The sequence below is a fragment of the Rhinolophus hipposideros genome (assembly GCF_964194185.1).
Source record: "Rhinolophus hipposideros genome assembly, chromosome: 24".
Lineage (NCBI taxonomy): Eukaryota > Metazoa > Chordata > Mammalia > Chiroptera > Rhinolophidae > Rhinolophus > Rhinolophus hipposideros.
In genome coordinates, this window is record NC_138070.1 from 22,431,174 (window position 1) to 22,451,893 (window position 20,720).

A 20,720-nucleotide genomic window follows, 5' to 3' on the forward strand; every position below is an offset into this window, starting at 1 on the left:
CTCAGTATGTCGATACTGTGAGGCTGTGCACACAGTGGGTCACTGGAGCCTCACGGCTCTGCTCTGGTGGCTCTGCTCTAACTAATGGTGGTTAACATGGACAGCTAAAGCCCACAGCAACCAAAGCTCTGTGAGGGTCGCAGGAGTTTTTAAGGATATGAGGATGATGAAGACATCTCTGTTTGAGAATGGCAGTGGGTCAAGCAGAGGGCCTACTGCTTGGGAGAAGCAGCTCAGCTGGAGCAGGAGGGTCTCACACTTGCCTGGGGAGCTGCCAGATGGGTCCAGCAGGAGCATGGGCAGGCAGGGCATCTGGAGGGTGGGCTAGCAGGGGCTTTGTGAAGGAAGGTCCTGCTCCCACTGTGTGTTAAAGGTGAAGTATTTCCACCAAAGAACTACGGCTGGGGCAGCACAGGTCCTGGAGGCTGAGGAAGGCTCTGGGCAGATGCGGAAGGTGTTCAAGATGGGGGGTGAGACTGGAGGGAAGGTGAAAAATACTCACGGTCTTTCTGGTGGCCCTCTTCATCTAGATAGATATTCGTTTTCATGTTCCAGATAAACTGGTGTGCCAGCAGCTGGGATTTGGCTGCTGCCCATAGAATATACTCGCGCACATAGCCCATCTGTAGGAGAGTAAGGTCACCATCAGCCCAAGCTGGGAGCCCCTCTCTCCCAAAACAGACTTTCTAACCCAGAGCAGGAGCTGACTTCCAGGGCTTGCAGACCTGGTGAGAAGTGAGGCCGAGTGGTTTCCGGCCATGTGAGCAGAGCAAGCTCTCCTGGGTCTGTGGGGAGTCCAGCCCAGGGGCCAGGCCAAGTTCTGGCTGGCTGCCCAGTGGGCTGGATGGGGCCCCGAGTGGTGGGGTCTGCAATAAGACACAAGTCAGCTTTTGTTTCCTCTGTTCCTTCCCTGCCCCTGAATTCTGAGAAGCATGACTTTCTCACCAATTTCTGCTGTTGTCAAGTACGAGGAAGGAGCCTGTTTGCCACACAATTATGCATAGTGACATTGTTCCAAAATCAAAATTTACTAAGCACGGTCACTTCCAACCTGTTTGTTCCCTCTCTGGCCATTTTTATTACTTTTGGTTTCTTCTTTTTTTAAAAAAATATAAAAAATATAAGCAAATATATATATACATTTGTAACCCCTTAAGCTTAGACTTAAAAAAGAAATCCCTAAAAATGGAGAGCAAGAAAAATAAAAAATGAATGAAGCTAGCTGCGTCCTGAGTTGGTGTAATCACCCAGAGAAAAAAATCATTTCATGTGACTTTAAAATAGAGTAATCTGACTGTATGTCCCTAATGGAAAATACACCAGAACAAAAAAGGGGAAAAAATAGAGTAATCTGACTGTATGTCCCTAATGGAAAATACACCAGAACAAAAAAGGGGAAAAAATCTGACCCAGTTTTCAATAATTGTATTGTGAGTAATAATATCAGTACTGTTATTTTGAAACTATTAAATACATAGCAGGATAAAGCAAAAAGGTAGTATGTTAATGTTGTTAGCAACCCATGTGTTTAGTGTTAAAAGATTCAAACAGGGCAGCCGGATGGCTCAGTTGGTTAGAGCACGAGCTCTCAACAACAGGGTTGCTGGTTCGAGTCCCACATGGGCCAGTGAGCTGCGCCCTCCACAACTAGATTGAAGACAACGAGCTGCTGCTGAGCTTCTGGAGGGGCGGCCGGATGGCTCAGTTGGTTAGAGCATGGGCTCCAACAACAAGGTTGCCGGTTCAATTCCCACATGGGATGGTGGGCTGCACCTCCTGCACCTCCTGCAACTAAAGATTGAAAATGGCGACTGGACTTGGAGCTGAGCTGTGCCCTCCACAACTAGAATGAAGGACAACTACATGGAGCTGATGGGCCCTGGAGAAACACACTGTTCCCCAATAAACATTAACAAAAAGAAAAAGAGTCAAAAAAAAGAGATTCAAACATAAAATCAAATAAAAAATCTCTGTAATCCTACATTTGAATTGGAAATATCAGTATAACCTCATGATGTAATTTTCCTTTGTTTTGTTTTGTTTAATAAAAAAGCTCTATCTACTGGAAAAGCCTAGAAACAAAGACAACCCAATGGCCATGAGTATGCTTAGTATTCAGGTTACAGTGTCGCAATTCTATTTCTCATAAAGTGAACCTGAGTTCCTTGGGAAATTGATGATTCCAGGTCTGAGGCAGGGAAAGAACACGAGCCTAGACTTTCCTGTCATTCTGGAAAGCAAAGAGGCTCTCAAAGACTAAATAAAGATGAAAGACTAGTAGTAGACCATCAGGAGCTCCCAGTTGTCAGGAAGATGGACCTTAAAAATAACTATAGTGGACTGGTGCACATCAAACATGTCAAAACCCATGAATTTATAATGATATTTGGGAGAAAAAAAGAGAAAAACTTAATAGGTTATCTTTTTTTTTTTTGCATTTTATTTTATTTTTTATTGATTAATAGGTTATCTTTGAATAACGCTAAGGAATTAAGTCATTATTTTGAGAACCAGAAAAAAAGGAATAAAGAAAAAAATCAGGAATTTTTTAAAAAGCAGCTTATGTAAAATAACAGCCAATAAAACAAACCCAAGCCCACCTGCATCTACCTACTGGAAAGGCTGCTACAGGCTATCTGCAGCCCACTCGGTCCTGCCCTACCAAGCATGTGCACACCGCCCACCTGGGGGCACAGTGTTCTCTGGTGGCCACCACCCAGCATTCAGGCGGAAACCCTTGGTGCCCATTCTTGCCCCCTTCTCTGGATTAGGCCTTTCGGCTCCACCAATATAAACATACTGGAGGGGAGAGAGGGACAAGGAGACACAACCTGGAGAAAAGGTTCATCACAACAGTACCCAGTGCTGGGATCAGTGTAAAGGCCCTGGCTTGGTGAACGTGGCCCTACACGGTATCAGAATCACCTGCTCAGAGCTGGAAGGCTTTTGGCAGCCACCTAGCTAGGGCAAGACCCAGTCAATCAAGAGAGAGGTTGGCTGTGATTCTAGAAGCACAGTGCTCTATGGGCCGAGATGAAGCATCTTGCCGATCCATGGGGAAGAAGCCAGCCCCCGGACACCCAGGCACAGTGCTAATAGCCACTATGGAAACTGGAGTGGCGGGAGGCAGCCCACAGGTGCGCTGGCACAGCAGGGCTCAGCCAGGATCAAGTGGGGAATGAGGCTGGCACAGCGCAGTGGGGAGCAGGTCGGCAGGGTAGGGGAAGAGGCAGTTGCTGCTGTTGCACTCGGACACATGCGTGACAGGTAGCACTGCCCTCAGGCACAGACAACGTGGGCTCTGGGCTGTGGTCACCCCCCACAGGTGTTTTCTGCACCAGGCCCCATGCTAGGCACCTTACATACATGTACGCTACTGTGGGCTGAACTGTATCCCCCCCGAAATCCATATGTTGAAGTCCTACCCCCCAGTGCCCAGAATCTGACTATCTTTGGAAATGGGCTTTTAAAACGGTGACTAAGTTAAAATGAGGCCATTAGGATGGGCACTGATCTCATCTGACTGGTGTCCTTATGAGAAGAGACACACAGAGGGACGACCATGTGGGGACACAGGGAGAAGTCGGCCTTCTACAAGGCAAGGAGAGAGGCCTCAGAAGAAACAACGCTGCTGACACCTCAGTCTCAGACTTTCTACCTCCAGGACTGTGAGAAAATACATTTCTGTTGTTTCAGAGCCCTGGTCTGTGGTACTTTGCTAAGGCAGCCCTTGCAAGCTAATACATACATCATCTCATCGAATCCTCCTCACCACTTCCCACTGAAGAGAACAGGGAGCTGGATTCAGGAAGTTAGGGGACTTGCCAAGACCCCCATCCAATGAGTGGGTAACCCAGGCCGGGCTGCCCAACCTGAGCAAGTGGCTGGGAACAATTCCAGAGCTTGCTCACTCTGCAGAGCGAGACTGGGCCTCAGTGTGGGTGGGGCTGAGTAAGGGCTTCCCGGTATGGACACTGGTGACCACCATGGCAGGGGTGTGTGAAAGGAGCTCGGGGACCAGGGTCACAGGCTGGTGGTCCTGATCCCGAGGCCTGGCACAGCCTGTGAGCCCCGAGACAGGCGGGGCACATGCCTGCTCACCAGGCTGGGTGTGAGGGCAGGGCAGTGCCTCCTTGGTGCTAACGGCCCCGCCCCAGTGCGCACACAGCTCTGACTGACAGAAGGACAGCACGTATAGGTACGGCCTTACCTTGTCATACCTGAGGGCTTGCACAATCTGGGGGATGTAGAAGAGGATGGCATCCTACAAAACATGAGGAGAAGTGATCACGACCCCAGAGAGGGAGGACAATTCCTTACCCCTAGGAAAGGTGAACCAGTCAACCTAGATGGCTGCCCCAGGTTCCCATCCCTGCCCTCCCCCCAACATGGAACCGGCCGTGCTGTCACTCAGCCTGTAGGACACTGTCCTTGTTGCAGACCACAGGAGGACTGAGAGCCTGGGAGAGCCCAGAGGACGGCGAGAAAAATGGCCAAATGGCCATATGATTAGTGAGAAAGAGCAAAAGGAACAAAAAGCAAAAGGAACAAGGCTCCCATGCCTACAGGGAGGGAGGGAAGGGCCCACCTGTATTCACTACTGGGGGACAATGGCTGAGGTTATAGCAGACCTGTGCATTGGGGCCGCAGTAATTCAGACTCTGGAATACTCTATTGAACCTGTCACTGTGCCTGTCACATGGGGTTGCTGGGTGATGAGCATGCATGGCCACAACTGGAACCAAACTCAAATAAATTCCTTTGTTTAACTCAGACACTTAAAGTTAAAAAGAAATACAACTAGTAAACATATCTGAATTAGAACCCAACCTGTCTTCTTTGACTCTCTGGCCAGAAATGGGGAATGAAGACATGTGCTAAGATGGACCAAGGTTTAATCAGGCCTATATCCAGGTTTGAGATCAAGCCTGTCTTTCATCTTTCCATCTAAACACTGCTGGGTAGTCCCTCTGAGACCAACTCCGGCAGAATGGGACTTACCGGTGGGAAGGACCGCAGGACCTTCACCCCGTACTGTGCTGTGAGGGGATGCGGCGGGTACATGCTAGAGAAGTAGGAGAGGCCCGTGGGTGGGTCTGCAGGTGCCCAGCACAGCACGTGGCTGAGCTCAGGTGCATCGGCGTCAATGGTGTGCCAGGTGACTAGGAACTAGGAAGGAAGCACGGAGATGGTCTGTCTCAGGCCGTCCCCAGGGCCTCTCTGGAAACACCCGGCCCCATCCCACATCACAAGGACGGCCCCCAAAAGGGATGGGTATAAAGTATTTAAAACAACATGGGAAAAGGCTTCTGACAGTTATGTAAAATAGCATAATTTCAACTAGCGTGAAACACATTCAATGTTTTTCTGTTGTAAACAATAAATGCTTCATACAAGGAGTAGAAAACACAGGAAATTAGAAAAATCATTATACCATTGAGATCACCAGGTTTTTGTCACATTTATAGTTTCCAGGCATTTCTGGAGTCCGTTCTATTTTTGTGCATTTTGAACCCAGGCCCCAGCATGCACTATGCTACCTTGATAGCTTCTGGGATGTCACTAACGGCTCCTGGGTCCAACCGAACCAGACGGGTCACTTCATTGCCAATGGCTTCTGTGTTCTTAAACCTACAGCCAGAGAGAGGGTATGGGTGGGGCGGCCTCACTGGCAGAGGGGGAGCCCGAGGGAGCCCTGAACTGGAGGGATACAGATCAATGTCAAGTAGTGTCTAAACAAACGTGCTGCACTATTGATACACTGGGAACTCCAAACCCTGGTGCTGATAACGCACAGCATCATGACTGGCTATGACAAAATGCCAGAACTATCTTGAACAGGAATTATCCTGCTTTACCAATCAAAGGATGCTTCCCTTTACAGTCCTTGCCTTCAGAACACCCCCTTGCTCTGGCCCCCAAAGTGGCCCATCCACGGAGTGGCAGCTCGGGGGCCAGACGGCAACTTAGCAGGTAGGAGGGCGGGTGTAAGTCTTCAGGTGTTACCTCCCAGGCTAACACAAGGTAGACTTTCCATAAACACTGTCAGGCTGAGCCAGGGGACTAAAGCAGAACCAGAAGGAGGAAGCCGTCAGCAGGCCATTGTAGGCTTGTGGGGAAGAAAGGTCCGCCCCTGCACACATTCACACAGGGTGAATATGATCCCTTGTGGGACTGAACACAAGGGTCCGAGAAGTTCTTCTCAGACACCATTGATCTAAGAGTTCCGTCCCTGTACGGGCTTCCACGGGAGAGCTGACAGTACACTCAGCTGCTGGCTGCCTTCTCCAAGTAGCCTGCCACCGAAAGACGGTATCTAGAAACAAACACAAACCCTCCCCAGGCTGCCTCCCTGGAGTGGCAGCCTCCATATACTTTCTTTCTTCCTTGAATAAGACTGGGGCCCTAAATGTGCTGATGTGACCTTCTTGGGCTCCAGGGTGCTGGGGTACCCCCGGCAGGAGTCTATACTGTGTGACCACCGCCCAGTAAGACTGGCTGAATGTCCAGGGCAGAGGACCAACCTGCTAAGATCACTTTCCTGACTGTCCCTGACAGCGACAGTGTAAGAAGCCCCCTTACACTGGACCTCTGGCAAGGCCCCTGTCAGGCCCACCTGGCTGGCAGCTGCACGGCCAGGTGAGGAGAGATGCTCCAGGCGAGGTTCACGTTATCTTTCCACTGCTTCTCACTCAGACTGACGTACTTGGACCTCCAGTTGGCCACGCTGTTCTCCCCAGCCTGGTCCAGCTCCAGCTCTGGGGCCGACAGCGGGTTGTACCAGGTGAGGAGACGCTCAATCTCGGTGGCCTGACGAGATGAGACAAATGCTCAGAGGCCTTCTGCATGTACCCACGTGCCCTCCCCGGGGCTGTGGGAGCATGACGGGCAGCGGGTGAGTGGCGGGCAGTGCCTCACCAGGAGGGAGAGCAGCAGTGTTCTGCGCTTCATGTAGTACTTGTGCAGCTGGGAGCCCCGGTTGGTTTTCTTGGACATGCCTGGGGAGGAAAGAGGAGCCACACACGTGTTCCTTGGAGGTCATCAGCTTGCCCTTCGTTTCGAGAACCCAGGGGAAGCTGTCTTTCAGCACTGTGTCCGCTGTCTGAGCCTCCAAGATGTGACTCAGACCTGAGGGACCTGTCAGCAAACCTTCAACCGACCTGACTTCTTGGAGATGGTCGACATGCCGCTGGACAGCGGGTATGTGTTGATCCAGCCTTGCGTGGCCTGTTGGCGAGAGCCGACTGCTATATCCAGATTGCTCCGGGTGTCTTGGTTATCTGTGGGCAAACACATTGTTGCTTCTAGAATGAGGCACCTGGATTTTCACCAGAGATGAGGCAATCAGTGGAGTAACAGGAAGGGGGATGATGGCTTTGCAGAACTAACCCAGACAGCCGAGTTCTTTATGTAACCATTCTAGATGGAAAGCTTACTAAAATTTATTATAGTCCTCCTAGCCTATAAAATAAACAAATATAGTAGTCATCTTGATAAATGACGGCAGTTATCTGATCTCCAGGATTCTGTTGTCCTTTAATCAGTAAGAACTTGAGGACCCATGGGGGCAGATGATAAGGGCTGTTTCTAAGGGCCCTGTCCTAAGTGGAGTCAGGAAGCTAACTTAGAAAATCACTATGGCTTCTTTTTCATTTTTTGTTCCTTTTTCTGGCAGTCAGGTTGTCAGGTGGAGGTTTGGCTGCAGAAACCCGGCTCCTCATCTCTAATTTGTAGTGTGTAATCAGCTCCACGTTTAGAGAAACAAGAACATGGTTTCCTTTTGGAGCTTAGCTGCTTGACTACACTTCAGCCCTTTTCCTTCCCTCCCCCTGCCCCCCGCCCCCCCTGGCTAGCTCCTATTCACCCTCAGAGACTCAGCTCACATGTCACCTCTTCCAGAAAACTATCCCTGGCTCCCCAACTCCAGTGGGCCAAGTGCCTGTCCTGGAGGGGTGCGCCCACCATCCCTCCCTGTTTAAATCGTCTGTCGATTTGATTGTCTCCTACCGGTATGGCCTGTCAGATACGCAGTGGGTGCTTGTGAACCGAGCCGGCCTAGAAGAAGTTACACTGAGTGGCATCTGCTCAGAGCCTCATGGGCTCACTCATGCTCTTCAGCTGGGGCTGCAGAGGTGGGGGCGGGGCCGGCATTGGGCCTCTGGTGACTGCAGAGCACGGCCAAGGCCAGGGCCCGGCTGGGCCCTAACTGCTCTTCGGAGCCGGCTCCTTCAGCCCTGACCACGCACACCTATGCCCACACCACTCCCCGCCCCATGCCTTGACTGCACCGCTGGGAGCAACTGCACTGCTCCCAACCACCATTACCTGGGGGAACAAGCTGGTTGGCGGTCAGGTACTTCTTATCTGAGAACATGGCAGTCCAAAATTTAATCATTATGCTTATGTCTTCACGCAGTCTCTTTTCTCCTTGAGTAGGGAACTTCGGGGGACAACTTTAAACAACCACGAGAGGACAAGAGGTGAGTGCCTGGAGTTGGGGACTTGAAGGCAGCATATTATAAAGCACTGAGGGCAACACCAGTGATCTCTTAATAAGAGGTGAGCGCAGAACTCATCATCAGCAACTATCTCATTAATCCACACAGTAAATGAGTTTAGAGCCCTCTCGTGACCCCCTCCACCACTAATCTCAGTAACGTCTCCAGTGCTTGGCTGAATGGCGTGCTTGCAGCAGATCGTGCAGCTGCAGCTTTCTCCACACACCACCCCACCTACACTTGCCAAGTCCCAGGAGGCATGTATTTGAATTCCTCGTGCAATAACCATTCATATTAATTGGAAAGCTAAATGGATGCACTTAATCTCTTAACTCAATTGAATTGAATTGCTGTTCATCTCGTAGGGAGGCTAGCTAAGCACATACACGAAAACACAGCACAGGGCTGAGGACATTCAAATCCAGGGGCATCAGGGTTGCTGAATGAGGTGGGTGGCATAAACCAGGCAAACCGTTTACTCCTGTGAGTGACTTCCGGGGGTCTGGGACAAGCAGGGATACTGCCTGGTGCTGGGCTGTCCCTGGATGCCGCGCATGGCACAGCGTGGGGAGTACCTGAAGTAGTCAAACGCGGTCGAATAGATCTTCTCACGGAGCACATTGCGGATGGTTGCATTAGAAACCACGTCAGCGTGCAGGAGGGACAGCCCCAGGGTCAGCAGTCTACGAGAAAGCCAGGATGAGTCAGCCCCATGGCTTGGGACAACCCTGTGAGGGATCCCTGTGCCTCCTGAAACCACTGGGCCCTTGGGCACAACTCCGGATGACAGAGCTCTAGGGTGCCAAGACTGAGGCATCAGCCAGGAGATCACCGTTCACAGGTTTACTGTACCCAAAATGCCTCGGGAAAGGGTTTCCTTACACCTTCACTTTTGTTGGGGAAAAATGAACAATGGGTGTTAATCTGCCGCGGCCAGATGTTTCAGTATAAAAACTATCTGCAAGCTACTGCCTGAGGGGTTCAGTCACCTGGAGGTGCTATGAAGGTAGAACATTTAATCCAAGTTAAAAAAAAAAAATTTACCAAGCACCTGGTTTCTATTAGGTGCTCGTCTGTGATGAGTTAAGACCAGGAAGAAGCGGGAGCATCTAGTCTTTTCTGTAGCAAGTTCACATTGCTATGATGGTCCGTATGGGTCCTTTTCTAGTAATTAATTCTCAATACATTTTATAAAGGTATAGGTCTGTGACTAATTAAAAATTAGAGAAAGAGCGCACTAGCCCTTTCCCACAGTGGTTTGAGAAGCACAGTCCTGGGGTGGGAAGATGCCCAGTGGGCTGCAGGAACATGGGTCTAGAGCGCAGGGGAGGGGTAGCCAAAGCTGCCGTCACTGGTGGGTAGCAGGACGGGGTATAGGCAGGAGAAGTGGGACACCCCAGTGGGGGGTTCTGCACCCTTCCTCCATTTGACCACCCAGGCACCTGCAGGTCCAGCTCAGAGCCCTCCCCACGTCAGGCTGGCCCCTCCTCTGTGTCCAGAGCACCTGGCTTGAGGCACGCCCACCAGGCCACACATCCCAAAGGGGATTATGTACCCCGCCCCGTGTGTTTGGTGTTTTGTACACGACTTTGCGTGTATTCAGCATGATCAAAGGAGTAAAGTGACATGCCCAAAGTTACTTCTGGCACTCCAGCCTAAGTTTGTCACACCACCTACTGTTTTTCACTTACCACTATGTCACCAGAATGGTGACACCATTTTGCTGCCACCCACCCCTAACCAATTTAAGAAGGCTGCCCAACATATGGGTGCCCCAGGTTTGTGAGCTAGCTTCCTGCACACTCTCCTGCTGTGGACAGCACGATGCCCAACTTCCCCAGCCCTGAAGGGCGCAATGGGTGAGGTCATTTGTGTCCAGATCACCCTCCCAGGAGCCCTGCACATACTGGGGGCTTGGTCAGTTCCTGCTAAACAAATGACCAACTGTGGGAAAACCCCGTGGAGAGGGCCCACAGCACCAGCAACTCAACCCCAACCCCAGCCGCACCACAGGAGGAGAGCCTCTCACTTGAAGCGGGGCCCGATGGCTGCCACGTGCCGGTTCATGCTTCCCTTGGCCCCGCCAATGTTCAGGGACATTGAGCGCTGCAGCAGGCTGGAGAAGATCTCTACTTGGTCAGAGCTGCAGTACTTGGCGATTTCGAACCGCTGCACCAGGAACTGAGTGGGGAGGAGAACACGCTGCCATGTTGGGGCCTGGCCAGCCCTCCTCAGAGCCAGTGTGGCCAGCTGAGGAAGGGCTCTGGGCAGAAGGATGGAACAGCCAATCCCTCCCCAGGTGAGACAATCTGGACCCTGGAGCCCTGTGTTCACTGAGCCACAGGCACCCCCAGCTAGAGTGGGTGGAGCACAGCTGAGTCTGGGGGAGCACATACGTCAATCCAGATGTAGTGAGGGGTCACTTCGGGAGCACAGGGTTTGGGCTGACTGGCTTCCGATGCTGCCAGTGGGTCTGCTTCCTTTATCTCCGCAGAAAAAAGGCCAAACTTTTGTTCCACTGTCATCTGCCAGGCCCCTGCCATCTCCCGCATAAACTGTAAGTACATAATGACTGTTAGCTCCTCGTAAAGCACAGAAAGGTGCCTACTAATTATTTTTAATTATAAAAGGAACAGATGCTCACTGAACAAAGTTTACAACACTGAATAAAGTATGAAGAAAAAAAATAAAGATCACCCATGAGCCCATCCATAGCCGTTTTTACCAATAAGCCCATTCTTGAACCATAGCCAGGCCATATTCTGTGTGTCCTGCTTCATGATGTCAGGCTTTGTGCTGGGATGTCAGCCCAGACGGGATTCTGGCTCCAGAACCCCATCCTTTTCTCAGAACCCCTCACGGACCCTGCATGCTGCCTTCAAGGCTCTAACCAGGCCGAGGAATAAGTGGGAGGCGAGTGGAGTCTACAACTGCCACCGGGCTGGGCAAAGGGCTCTGCAGGGCAGCAGCCTCCCCTGTTGGCCTGACGCCACTAGGCAGCTCCTTCAAGGACATCCAGATCTCCCTGCAGAGAGATGACAACTGAGGCTTGGTGCCTGGGGTAGATGCCCCGACTCCCTGCCCGGTATCCATCCTCTCCTTCTTCCTTATGGTTTTGTGTGGGTGGCCAAGTGGCCGGTCACAATCACCCTCACCCAGACCTCTGTTAGTTGGGGGGGCCAAAGGTTCTCATTAATGAGCAGGTGGGCATCAACTGGGTGAAGCCCTGGGGAAGAAGGGCAGGGCAGGTGGTGTCTGCCTTGGCCCTCTGCCCTCCTTCCTGCCTGGTGGCATTGTAGCCGTCTGGAGGCCCTGAGGATAAGGACAAAGTCCACACACTAAAGGTGGCAGAGTCACAGACAAGGGGTCTGCGACATGAAGCTGCCTGCAAATAAGGAGGATGAAGCCCTGTGGTCAAGGCACTGCGCCCAGTTTCTGTTTACTGCAGCCGTAGGTAAGGGCTGCGGTAGATGAAGAAACTGCAGCTGAGGCCACATGCCCACTCATTTGTTTGGCAAGTACATCCTGCTCACTGTGTCGGGGCCAGGGCCTTCTAGGCTCTGGGAACAGAGTGGGAACAAGACAAACACATTGACCCAGTCTTCAGTGGGGCCACAGGCAACAAGAGAAGCTAAAGACCCTGAACACTGATCTCTGTTAAGGGGAGAACAGCCAGGAAAGGGCTTGGAAGAGTGAAGGGGTGTGTTTCTGTGCCATTCTAGATGGGATGGATAGGGGACAGCTAAGATAAGCCCTGGAGGAAATGCAGGAGGAAGGTGTGAGGCTATTTGAGAAGAGCACATCCGACAGAGGAAACAGTACTCGCAGCCTAAAGCAGGAGCACATCTGGGGGCAGAGGCAGCAGAGACCCCAGAGTGCCATGGTGAGGCAAATGAGGGGAACAGAGAATGGAGTCGAGGGAGCAGAAACGCCTGGCAGGTCATAGAAACAAATCTGCTTTCTACAGGGTGGCACTGACAGGTCTGAGCAAAAGAGGGACCTGATTCAACCCACGTTTTACTGGTTCGCTCTAACTGTGTATAGAGAAGGTGAAGAGGGCTCCGGGGAGCCCAGGGAGCCTAGGGAGGCCAGGGGCTGCCTCCCTAGTCCAGGAGAGAGGGGAAGGAGGCTAGGACCAGGGTGTAGCAGTTGAGATAGGGGAAGTGGTCACCTTCTGGATATACTTTAAGGTAAAAGGTAAATCTGACAGGATGTGCTGAGGATCACTTGTGAGCAGCGTGTAAAGGGGAGTCATAAATGGCTGAAAGGATTTTGTCTGAGCAGAGGAAAGGATTACGTTGGCATTTACAGAGATTGGGAGATAGGCAGAGGTCAGTGTGGGCCTAATTCATTTGTTCTTAGTCACGAATTAGAGCACCATGCCAAGGGATCAGAGTTCTTTTCCACCTTAGTAGAATAAAGGACCTAGACCCTCAAGAGAAGAGTCTTCTCTGATCTACTGAAATTAGATCAAAAAGCTCGCTTTTTATCATCCCATGAATGTAAAAATATCAAGACACCATCAACAATTGCCTTGGAAGTTGGGGTGATAGGTGATTTTTATTATCTCATTAGACCCATATCTTCCAACTTTTCCATAACGAGCATATTGTTCTTATAATAGAAAAAATTAAAAACCAGAATCCAACAATACAGAAGAGACAGAAATAAAATAGAAAAGCCTCCTAGGGTGTTGCTGGGCCTCGCAGAGACAGAGAATGAGAGGAAATAGACAACTTTCAATCCTGAACTAACAGTAAGAAAGATCTGAATAACATAAAAATCCCGCACACATTTGCCAGACTACTGAGGAGTGGTAGATGAGGAAAGCCACGAGGAACTGATTTCCAGAGAGAGCAGATTTCCCTGGGAAGCAGCGAACCCCAGCTGCTCATGGGCCAGTGCTGGGCCTGGGTACAAGTGGGTGAATGAGGGCTGCCAAAGGCTGAGTGCCCCGAAGCCAGCAGAGCTATTGGTCATGGCCGGGGGCAAAGACTGGAATCTGAAAGACCCCAAAAGAAATAGCCATGTGCTTGGCATAAAAATCCTTCCATGACGGCTCTTCCTAATTTTTCTGAGAAAAGAAAAATGGAAGTGAAGGTGGGGTGAAAAGCAGGAAGAACCCATGCTTCTGGCCAAGTGCAGCCCTTTGGGGGCAGTGATCTTCATGTTATCCACCCGACGTAAGAAAAGACCTCTGTTCTCTGGGAAAATAAATCAGCATTGCTCCTCAGTCTCCTCTGCTTTTCTATGAACAACGTCTAGTACATAATCAGAAACTTTAAAACATTAAAGGAAAAACATCAACAGAAACCAACCCACAGATGACCCTGATACTAGAACAAGCAGACCAGACAAAGACTTAAAAATAATGCTTATAAATATGTTCAAAGGTGTATAGGTAAAGATGTAAAGAACAGGTGAAGGCAGAGAAATATAAACTATATGAAATATATTCTTCCATACATAATTCTTTCATATATATTCTTTCATATATAAGCTATATGAAAGAATAGAAATCCTAGATTTTAGAATTATGATATCTGAAATAAAACATGTGTAAGACGGTTTAACAACAGAATGAATAAGGCAGAAGAAAATACCAGTGAAATGGAAGATAGGCCAATTAAAATGAACTGAAATGAAACAGAGAGGAAAAAAATAGAGAATACTAACAATCTCTGGGACAACATCAAGTCACCAACATATGTGTAACTGGGATCCCAAAATGAGAAGAGGAAATGGGGTAAAAAAAATATATTTAAAGAAATGTTGGCCTATAATTTTCCAAGTTTGATAAAAAATCCTAAATTTCTAAATTTAAGAAGCTCAATGAATTCCAACAAGATAAACACATAGAAAACCACACGTAGGTCCGTCATAGTCAAACCAATACAAATCAAAAATAAAGGGAAACAGCCTAAAATTAGCCAAAATGAAAAAAAAAAGCAACAATAACCAATAGCACATACTGAGTAACAAGGAAAATAACTGCTGACTTCTCCCCAGAAACAATGCAAGCCAACAGACAGCAGAAAATGTGCTTAACATACTAAAAGCAACAAAACAAAACAAAACAAAAAACAAAACAAAACAAAACAAAACTGTCATCTAGGATCCTAGATCCAGGAAAAATATCCAGATGCTTAAAAAAATGAAGGTGAACCTCAGCTGAGATAAATTGACTTCCACCAGATCTGCACTACAGGAAATGCCAAAGGGAGTTCTTTGTGTTGAAGAGAACAATTACAAATTTGGGTCTACAGAAGACTTGGAGAGTGTGAGAAATGGAAAATATTTGAATAAATATATAAGGCTTTAAAAAAATCCTTTTCTTAATTTTTTTGAAAGGCTTTTGATTTTTATGAAAAACCCCCCAATATTATAAGGTGTATAGCACATGGAACAGTAAATAAAAACAAAACATAAAGGATGACAGGGAGAAAACGGGTGTATGGGACAGCAATGGTATACAGCTGTCACTGAAGAATCCCCTGCCTGGCAATAACATTAGCCGCCACCACAGCAGCAGTCAGAATTTACTGACAGCTCACGATGTGCTGGGCACTGTTCCTGGCCCCAGAGGTGAATTAAGTCATTTAATCTTCACAATAATCTATGTCGTCAGTGCCCTTATTATTCGCAATACACAGAAGAGGAGCACTGCTCTGCAGTCAGAGCCCTGCAGGCTGTAGTGACCCCCACAGTTCCTCCTGCACACTCTCTGATGATAGCAGAGCTGGCCAGGCTGAGAACCCAGTGCCCACCTTAGTTCCATATAGAAAGGGTCCGGGAGACCCTGGTGAGGCCAGCGCCCCAGCTGACTTCTTACGAGAGGCAGGAGCAAGTGCCTCTCCCTGACTAGTAATTTCCCACAGAAGCCAAGTGGACCAAAACATTTTCTCAAACTCTGAATGGTGTGCCCGAGACCAACTCCATACAGTTATAAAATACCAGGCAAATGTGAAGTATTATGCTTATTGCCATCACCACCTTTCTGGAACATTCTAATTCCACCTTTGGAAATATTCCAATTTCCCTCAGGGGACAAGAAAAACAAAACCCCTCTTTTGACCTCCCTAACTGATCTTAAAAAACAGAAAGAAACACATCAAATTCCCTGTTACCATGAAAATTAATGGGATCTTTGAAAACTAACTCTACTTAGGTGTTCATCCAGTCGGCTGAAAGGGCATATAGGCCCTTCCCTGTGGGCCCACTCCAGTAGCAACTTCAGAAAAAGGGACACAAGGAAGGCTGCTCCTCCCAAAGTGAGCAGGTCAAGAGAAGTGTCCTTGTGGACAAACAACGGTTCCCAATCACACTGCATGTTGACAGGTGTTCCAATCGCAGAGAAATGGCTCCCCCTACTGAGCTTGGGAAAAATAACAGCTTCTGGGCACCACTGGGATACTTTTAACATATATTCTCTCTGATCACCATGACAGGCCTGTGGTCTGGCATTAATATAATAATCGTACTCGTAAGGAGACTGAGGGCCCAGAAGTGAGGGGCTCGCCTGCAGTCTCCAAGATGGCCAGCTCAGGAGCCAGGACAAGCTCGCCCCGTCTCTCCCTGCCCCACCCTCAAGAGCAGACCACCCGTGTCCTACCGGCACTTCCACTCCGTTCTTGCCGGCCAGCAGCCACTCCCAGCAGGCCAGGGCGGACTCCATGCCATGCTCGTTGAACATCCGGAGGGGACCCCAACACAGGTGATGGAGGAGCTGTGGGTCACAATCTGAAACCAAACACACACTGTTCAGAGGCCTCGAATACAGGCTGAACCCACAGCCTCCCCGGGTCATTAAGAGTCAGCGTCAGCCAGGCCAATGGTGGCCTTTGATTTACTTCCACCAGAGAGGCCATAGAGGTCTCTACTTGGGGGCTCCAGCTCGTGAAGGATGACGAAGGCACACGCGCTGACACAGAGCCCAGAGGTCCCGGTGCCGGCCCCTTACCTTTGCTGCTGATGAGCATCGCCGTCAGCTTGAACATGGCCTGCGTGTAGTGCTGAGGATCACCCAAGTCTAACGCTGTGTTCAGCTCCTGGACCATCATTTTGTTCAGGTCAGATATCTGGCCTGTGGTGTCGGAGAAACGAATCATTCCATACACCTGCAAGAAGCATGTGCGTCAGCAGAGGCGCATGTAATCCATGCACACGGGCGAAGCCCTGCAGCCACCTAACTGCTCTCCCTAACCCTGGCTGGTCACTACGCTGCCCAGAACCACCAGACTGTGTTTGAGGCAGGACTGGCGGGTGCTTCGCTGTCCTGAACGAGAGCCTATGCATGCAGAGAGCAACGGGCTAGGGCCAACAATCTAACATTGCTCACAACTTCATGCGTGTGGGCATGCCCACCATTCTAGATGGTTGTCGAGGGCAAGGACCTGGTCTTGCCATCTTTATCTTCTAGCACCGAGCCCAGGGTCTGACCCATGTAGGGCTGCATGAAAAATGGGCTGAATAAAGTTCCTTCAGAATCAATCAGTGACTCAAATAAAACAATCAGCCTCAGATTTTAAAAGCCATACATCATTCCTCCCCCCAAGAACTTTTTTACAAGACTTGACGTGGAATAATAGTACATATACCTCACCAACTGTCCCGATAACTCATGGCAATTTGAATGTTTGCTACCATTAAAAAAAAAAAAAAAAGCCAGAAAACCAGAATGCTTCAGTGTAGCTGGTGTGGTAACTGTCATAAACGCTCCAGACTGTGCTGATGGTCCCAGGGCCCCACACACCTTCAAATCCCCCTAAAATGAGTGAGTTCCACATTCACCAGACCCCTCGTTCACTTTGCACCGGGAAGGAGCTGACTGGCATCAGAACAAGAGGACTCTTTGAAGGGACAGGAGAAGTACCTCGCCCGCATAACGGTTGCGCAGATTCAGGGACGCCATGAAGTTGGAGTAATCTTTCTTCACACAGGTTGGGCGCTCGGTGAGCTGAGTTGCCTACAGGCAGATATCAATAATTACTTCAGACCGTCGCAATGTGTCTTCCTCATGCTTACCATGGCTAAACCTAAGTCCAATTAAGAAGTCCAGTTCAGTTTCAGGGGTTATTAAAAATCTGCAGTGCTGGCAAGTTAAGGAGATGACATGCTTTAGAACAGCCTCTAGTCTGTTATGTCCCATGGAAAAAAGATGTTTAAACAAAGTTTTAGTCTGAAAAATTTCTCTGCAAGGCAGCTTGTAGTTTGGCTTCGATCTGCCGTCCTGACTAATTTCACCGAGTGGTCAGCAGGCCTTTCCAGATTGCTGTGAAAATCACTGTGATCTGTAACGGAAGTGCTGTGGAGTTAACACTCCTGGGCTGTCCCCTCTGTGGGAGGTGCTGGTGTATAAACATGACTCGAAGATGGTAGAAAGTCGCTGAAGGTGAGAGTGGTGACAGAGCCACACAGGCTCTGAAACATCTACTCCCTGTTGACAGCGACAGCACAGGACAAAAAGGGCTCCATGTGAGTAGGGACACAACCCACAGAATGGGGAAAATATCTGCAAATCACACAGCTCCCCACTTCCTCTGCTTCAGCCTCAGCCCTCAGCACACCCCCCACCCCCCAGTGCTGGGGGTCTCAATGACTGCTCTCCCTAACCCTGGCTGGTCACTATGCTGCCCAGAACCACCAGACTGCCAACATGCCCGACCACCACTCACCTTTCACATTTTGCTACAAACCAACACGACCTATCTTTCTCATAAAACTTTTAAGCTGATTTAAAATATATATATATATATATGTATATAATGTGTACATGTGTATGTAATATGTGTGCAATATGGATATATGTAATATGTATATATCTATGTATATATGTTAGTGCAAAAGTAATTGCGGTTTAAAAGGTTAAAAAAAATTTGCAAAAACTGCAATTACTTTTGCACCACCCTAATAATAAAGTCACCTAAAATTGCTTCACATTTTTCAAGACAGTATAGCCTTCGGCACCAAGCAGGTTTGTGTTGGAACCTGGCTCTGCAACCAATCAGCTCTGAGACCCTGGGAGGTCGCTCACTGTCTGTGAGACTCAGTGTGTTCCCCTGCAAAATGGGGATAACAGTGGCCCTCTCACCAGGCTGTACAAGGACTCAAGGATGTCTGCACAGCCCTGGGGTAGCAAATGGCACAGGTGGGCTGCAGGGCAGGCCAGCTCCCCCCCTTGAGCTCTGGCTTTCGTGCCCAGCGCACCAAGGTGTGGTGGATGGCGGTGCAGAGGTTTTCTGACTCAGTTCCTTGGGGCCTAAAATCACGCTTCTGAAATGCTCCGCCCAGGCCTTCGCCCCGGTGCCTTATGATGGGGATGTCACAGCGGGGCCTGAAGACTCCTTTGTTTCCCACGGAGCACGGGCGCCGAGGCCAGGGACTCCAGCACAGCAACACATCATCAGCACACACAATAGATAGTATCCTTTCCTCTTTAGCAACAGAAAACAGAAAAACCTAACTGAAGTCTGACTTCTGAGGAGTAAGATTTGAGTCTTTTAGGCAAAATCTCTCTCTCACAAGCCAGCTGGCTAGAGCCTAGACCAGGACAATGGATCGTCACATGTATCCTTAGCCTGTGAGCCTTGCCTCTGGCCTCCGCCTGTGTCCTCAGAGTGGTGGCGAGACCAGGTTGGGGAGCTGAGCCCAGGCCACAGGGCCCTGCCAGAGCAAGATCTGGGGGGGCCACGGCCTGGCCTCTGCTGCCCGTGTCTGGGATGCTGACGTCTCCACAGAAAACACAGTAACCTCGGTGAGTGCTCTGAAGATGACACAGGTGAGCAGACATTGGCTGCCTCCGGCTTAGCCAATGGGCTCCTCTCTTCCTCCTGGGCAGCCTCCCCCGACTCCAGACCAGGAGAGTTAAGCACCAACGGCACACACAGCCACACACACAGCCACGTTGGGTTCAGAGGGTCGACAGGCCCTGCATTGGGCCCTGAGGGCGGGACATGACAAAAAACAACGCTGCCGGTCAGACCACCTGTAGTCCACCCCCTGCTTTGATCCTAGGCTCTAATTTGGTTAAGAAGCACTACTTAGTAAATGTGCTGCCCTCTAAGGTAATCTTGAGCAGAACAAGATGAAGCTGAAGAGGCGTGCGTGCAGTTCAGCATCTGCTGAATACAGGACTATTAGGAAGTTGGGGAACGTTTCAGACCAACGTGACTATAAAATGTTGACTGCCTCTAACGGAGATCAGTTTCTCTCCTCGTGGCTGTGGACTTGCGGAAATCCAAACCTGATCTCATTAATGAATCAAGCTTAGATCTCCATCAACCCATATTTTCAAAACAGAAGCGCAGTAAGGAAATGTGTGCTTTCCTGACCAGCTCTTCTCTGAACCTGGGGATCTCTCCTGGGGTTCCAATCCGCTGACAGACACTTTGAGCGCCCGTCACACATGCAGCATGCGGGTGCCCAGGGGGTTTTGTGAAAAGCTCCATGGCAGCTCTGGCATTTGCCCCCACACTGGCTCCCACGTACCCCGAGGGTGGTGTTCTGCTTGTTATAGCCGGCATAGTGAAGGATGCTCTCGGTGGCCATGGCCAGGCCTGTGTGCTGAGACAGTCCCGACATCCAGTTCTGATGTTTGTTCAGATATTCCTGAAAGAGGGAAAATCACTGTTGCGCTTTAAAGGTAAAAATACCACTTTACAAACTGAGGTGTGAGGCGGTGGAGCAAACACTGGTTCTAGTGCTGGGTCCGCCCTCTCCTAGTCACTGTGGGACCTTCAGTAAGTGAGAGCCCCTCTCTGCCTGGCTGCTGCTCCCATGTGAATGAGGATGAAGCTGGTCCCTAGAGCAGCTGGCACACAGTCAATCTGAGAGGACGGCTGATTCCTTAGCATGTCCCTGGGAGCATCTGCTATTTGCCAGTGCTGGGAAACCAGCAGCAGAACTCCGGTCCTGCTATTGGCACACGGGCACTTCTACTGCTGCAGCAGTCCTGCTCGGGGGGCAGCGTGCCGGACAGCAGGAAGGCAGGGCAAGTGCCTGAGTTTACCTGGCCAACTGGTGGGAGCGGGCGCAGGAACAGAGGCACACCTGGCAGAGCCTGGAGGTGTGAGGTGGGGGGGGGGCTCCTGCTCTGGGGACTCCTGGGGTTAGCACTGCAGAAGTGACAAGTACAAGGGGCAAGACAGCAGGGGGCAAGCCCAGGCCAGAGACAGGCCAGGTCCAAAAGGCCTTGTGTGCCGTGTGAAGGAATTTAGGGAGAAC

At 49.9% G+C, this 20,720-nt stretch overlaps 1 protein-coding gene across 2 annotated transcripts in view; it reads right to left on the bottom strand.

Moving 5' to 3' along the window:
- PI4KA (phosphatidylinositol 4-kinase alpha) overlaps positions 1-20,720 on the bottom strand; it is a 115,518-nt gene that overhangs the window by 10,454 nt on the left and 84,344 nt on the right. For both annotated transcript variants that reach the window (XR_013992550.1, XM_081037906.1), the window contains exons 29-43: positions 19,986-20,105; positions 17,371-17,463; positions 16,459-16,615; positions 16,111-16,238; positions 10,895-11,053; positions 10,528-10,679; positions 9,074-9,181; positions 8,326-8,453; positions 7,161-7,280; positions 6,919-6,998; positions 6,617-6,810; positions 5,541-5,631; positions 5,002-5,169; positions 4,211-4,264; positions 503-623 (exon numbers count right to left, since the gene is read on the bottom strand). Coding sequence is in view for 1 of the 2 variants with exons in the window: in XM_081037906.1 (XP_080894032.1) it covers positions 503-623; positions 4,211-4,264; positions 5,002-5,169; positions 5,541-5,631; positions 6,617-6,810; positions 6,919-6,998; positions 7,161-7,280; positions 8,326-8,453; positions 9,074-9,181; positions 10,528-10,679; positions 10,895-11,053; positions 16,111-16,238; positions 16,459-16,615; positions 17,371-17,463; positions 19,986-20,105 (1,873 nt within the window). In the remaining variant the exon portion in view is untranslated. The remainder of the gene's footprint in view (positions 1-502; positions 624-4,210; positions 4,265-5,001; positions 5,170-5,540; positions 5,632-6,616; positions 6,811-6,918; positions 6,999-7,160; positions 7,281-8,325; positions 8,454-9,073; positions 9,182-10,527; positions 10,680-10,894; positions 11,054-16,110; positions 16,239-16,458; positions 16,616-17,370; positions 17,464-19,985; positions 20,106-20,720) is intronic.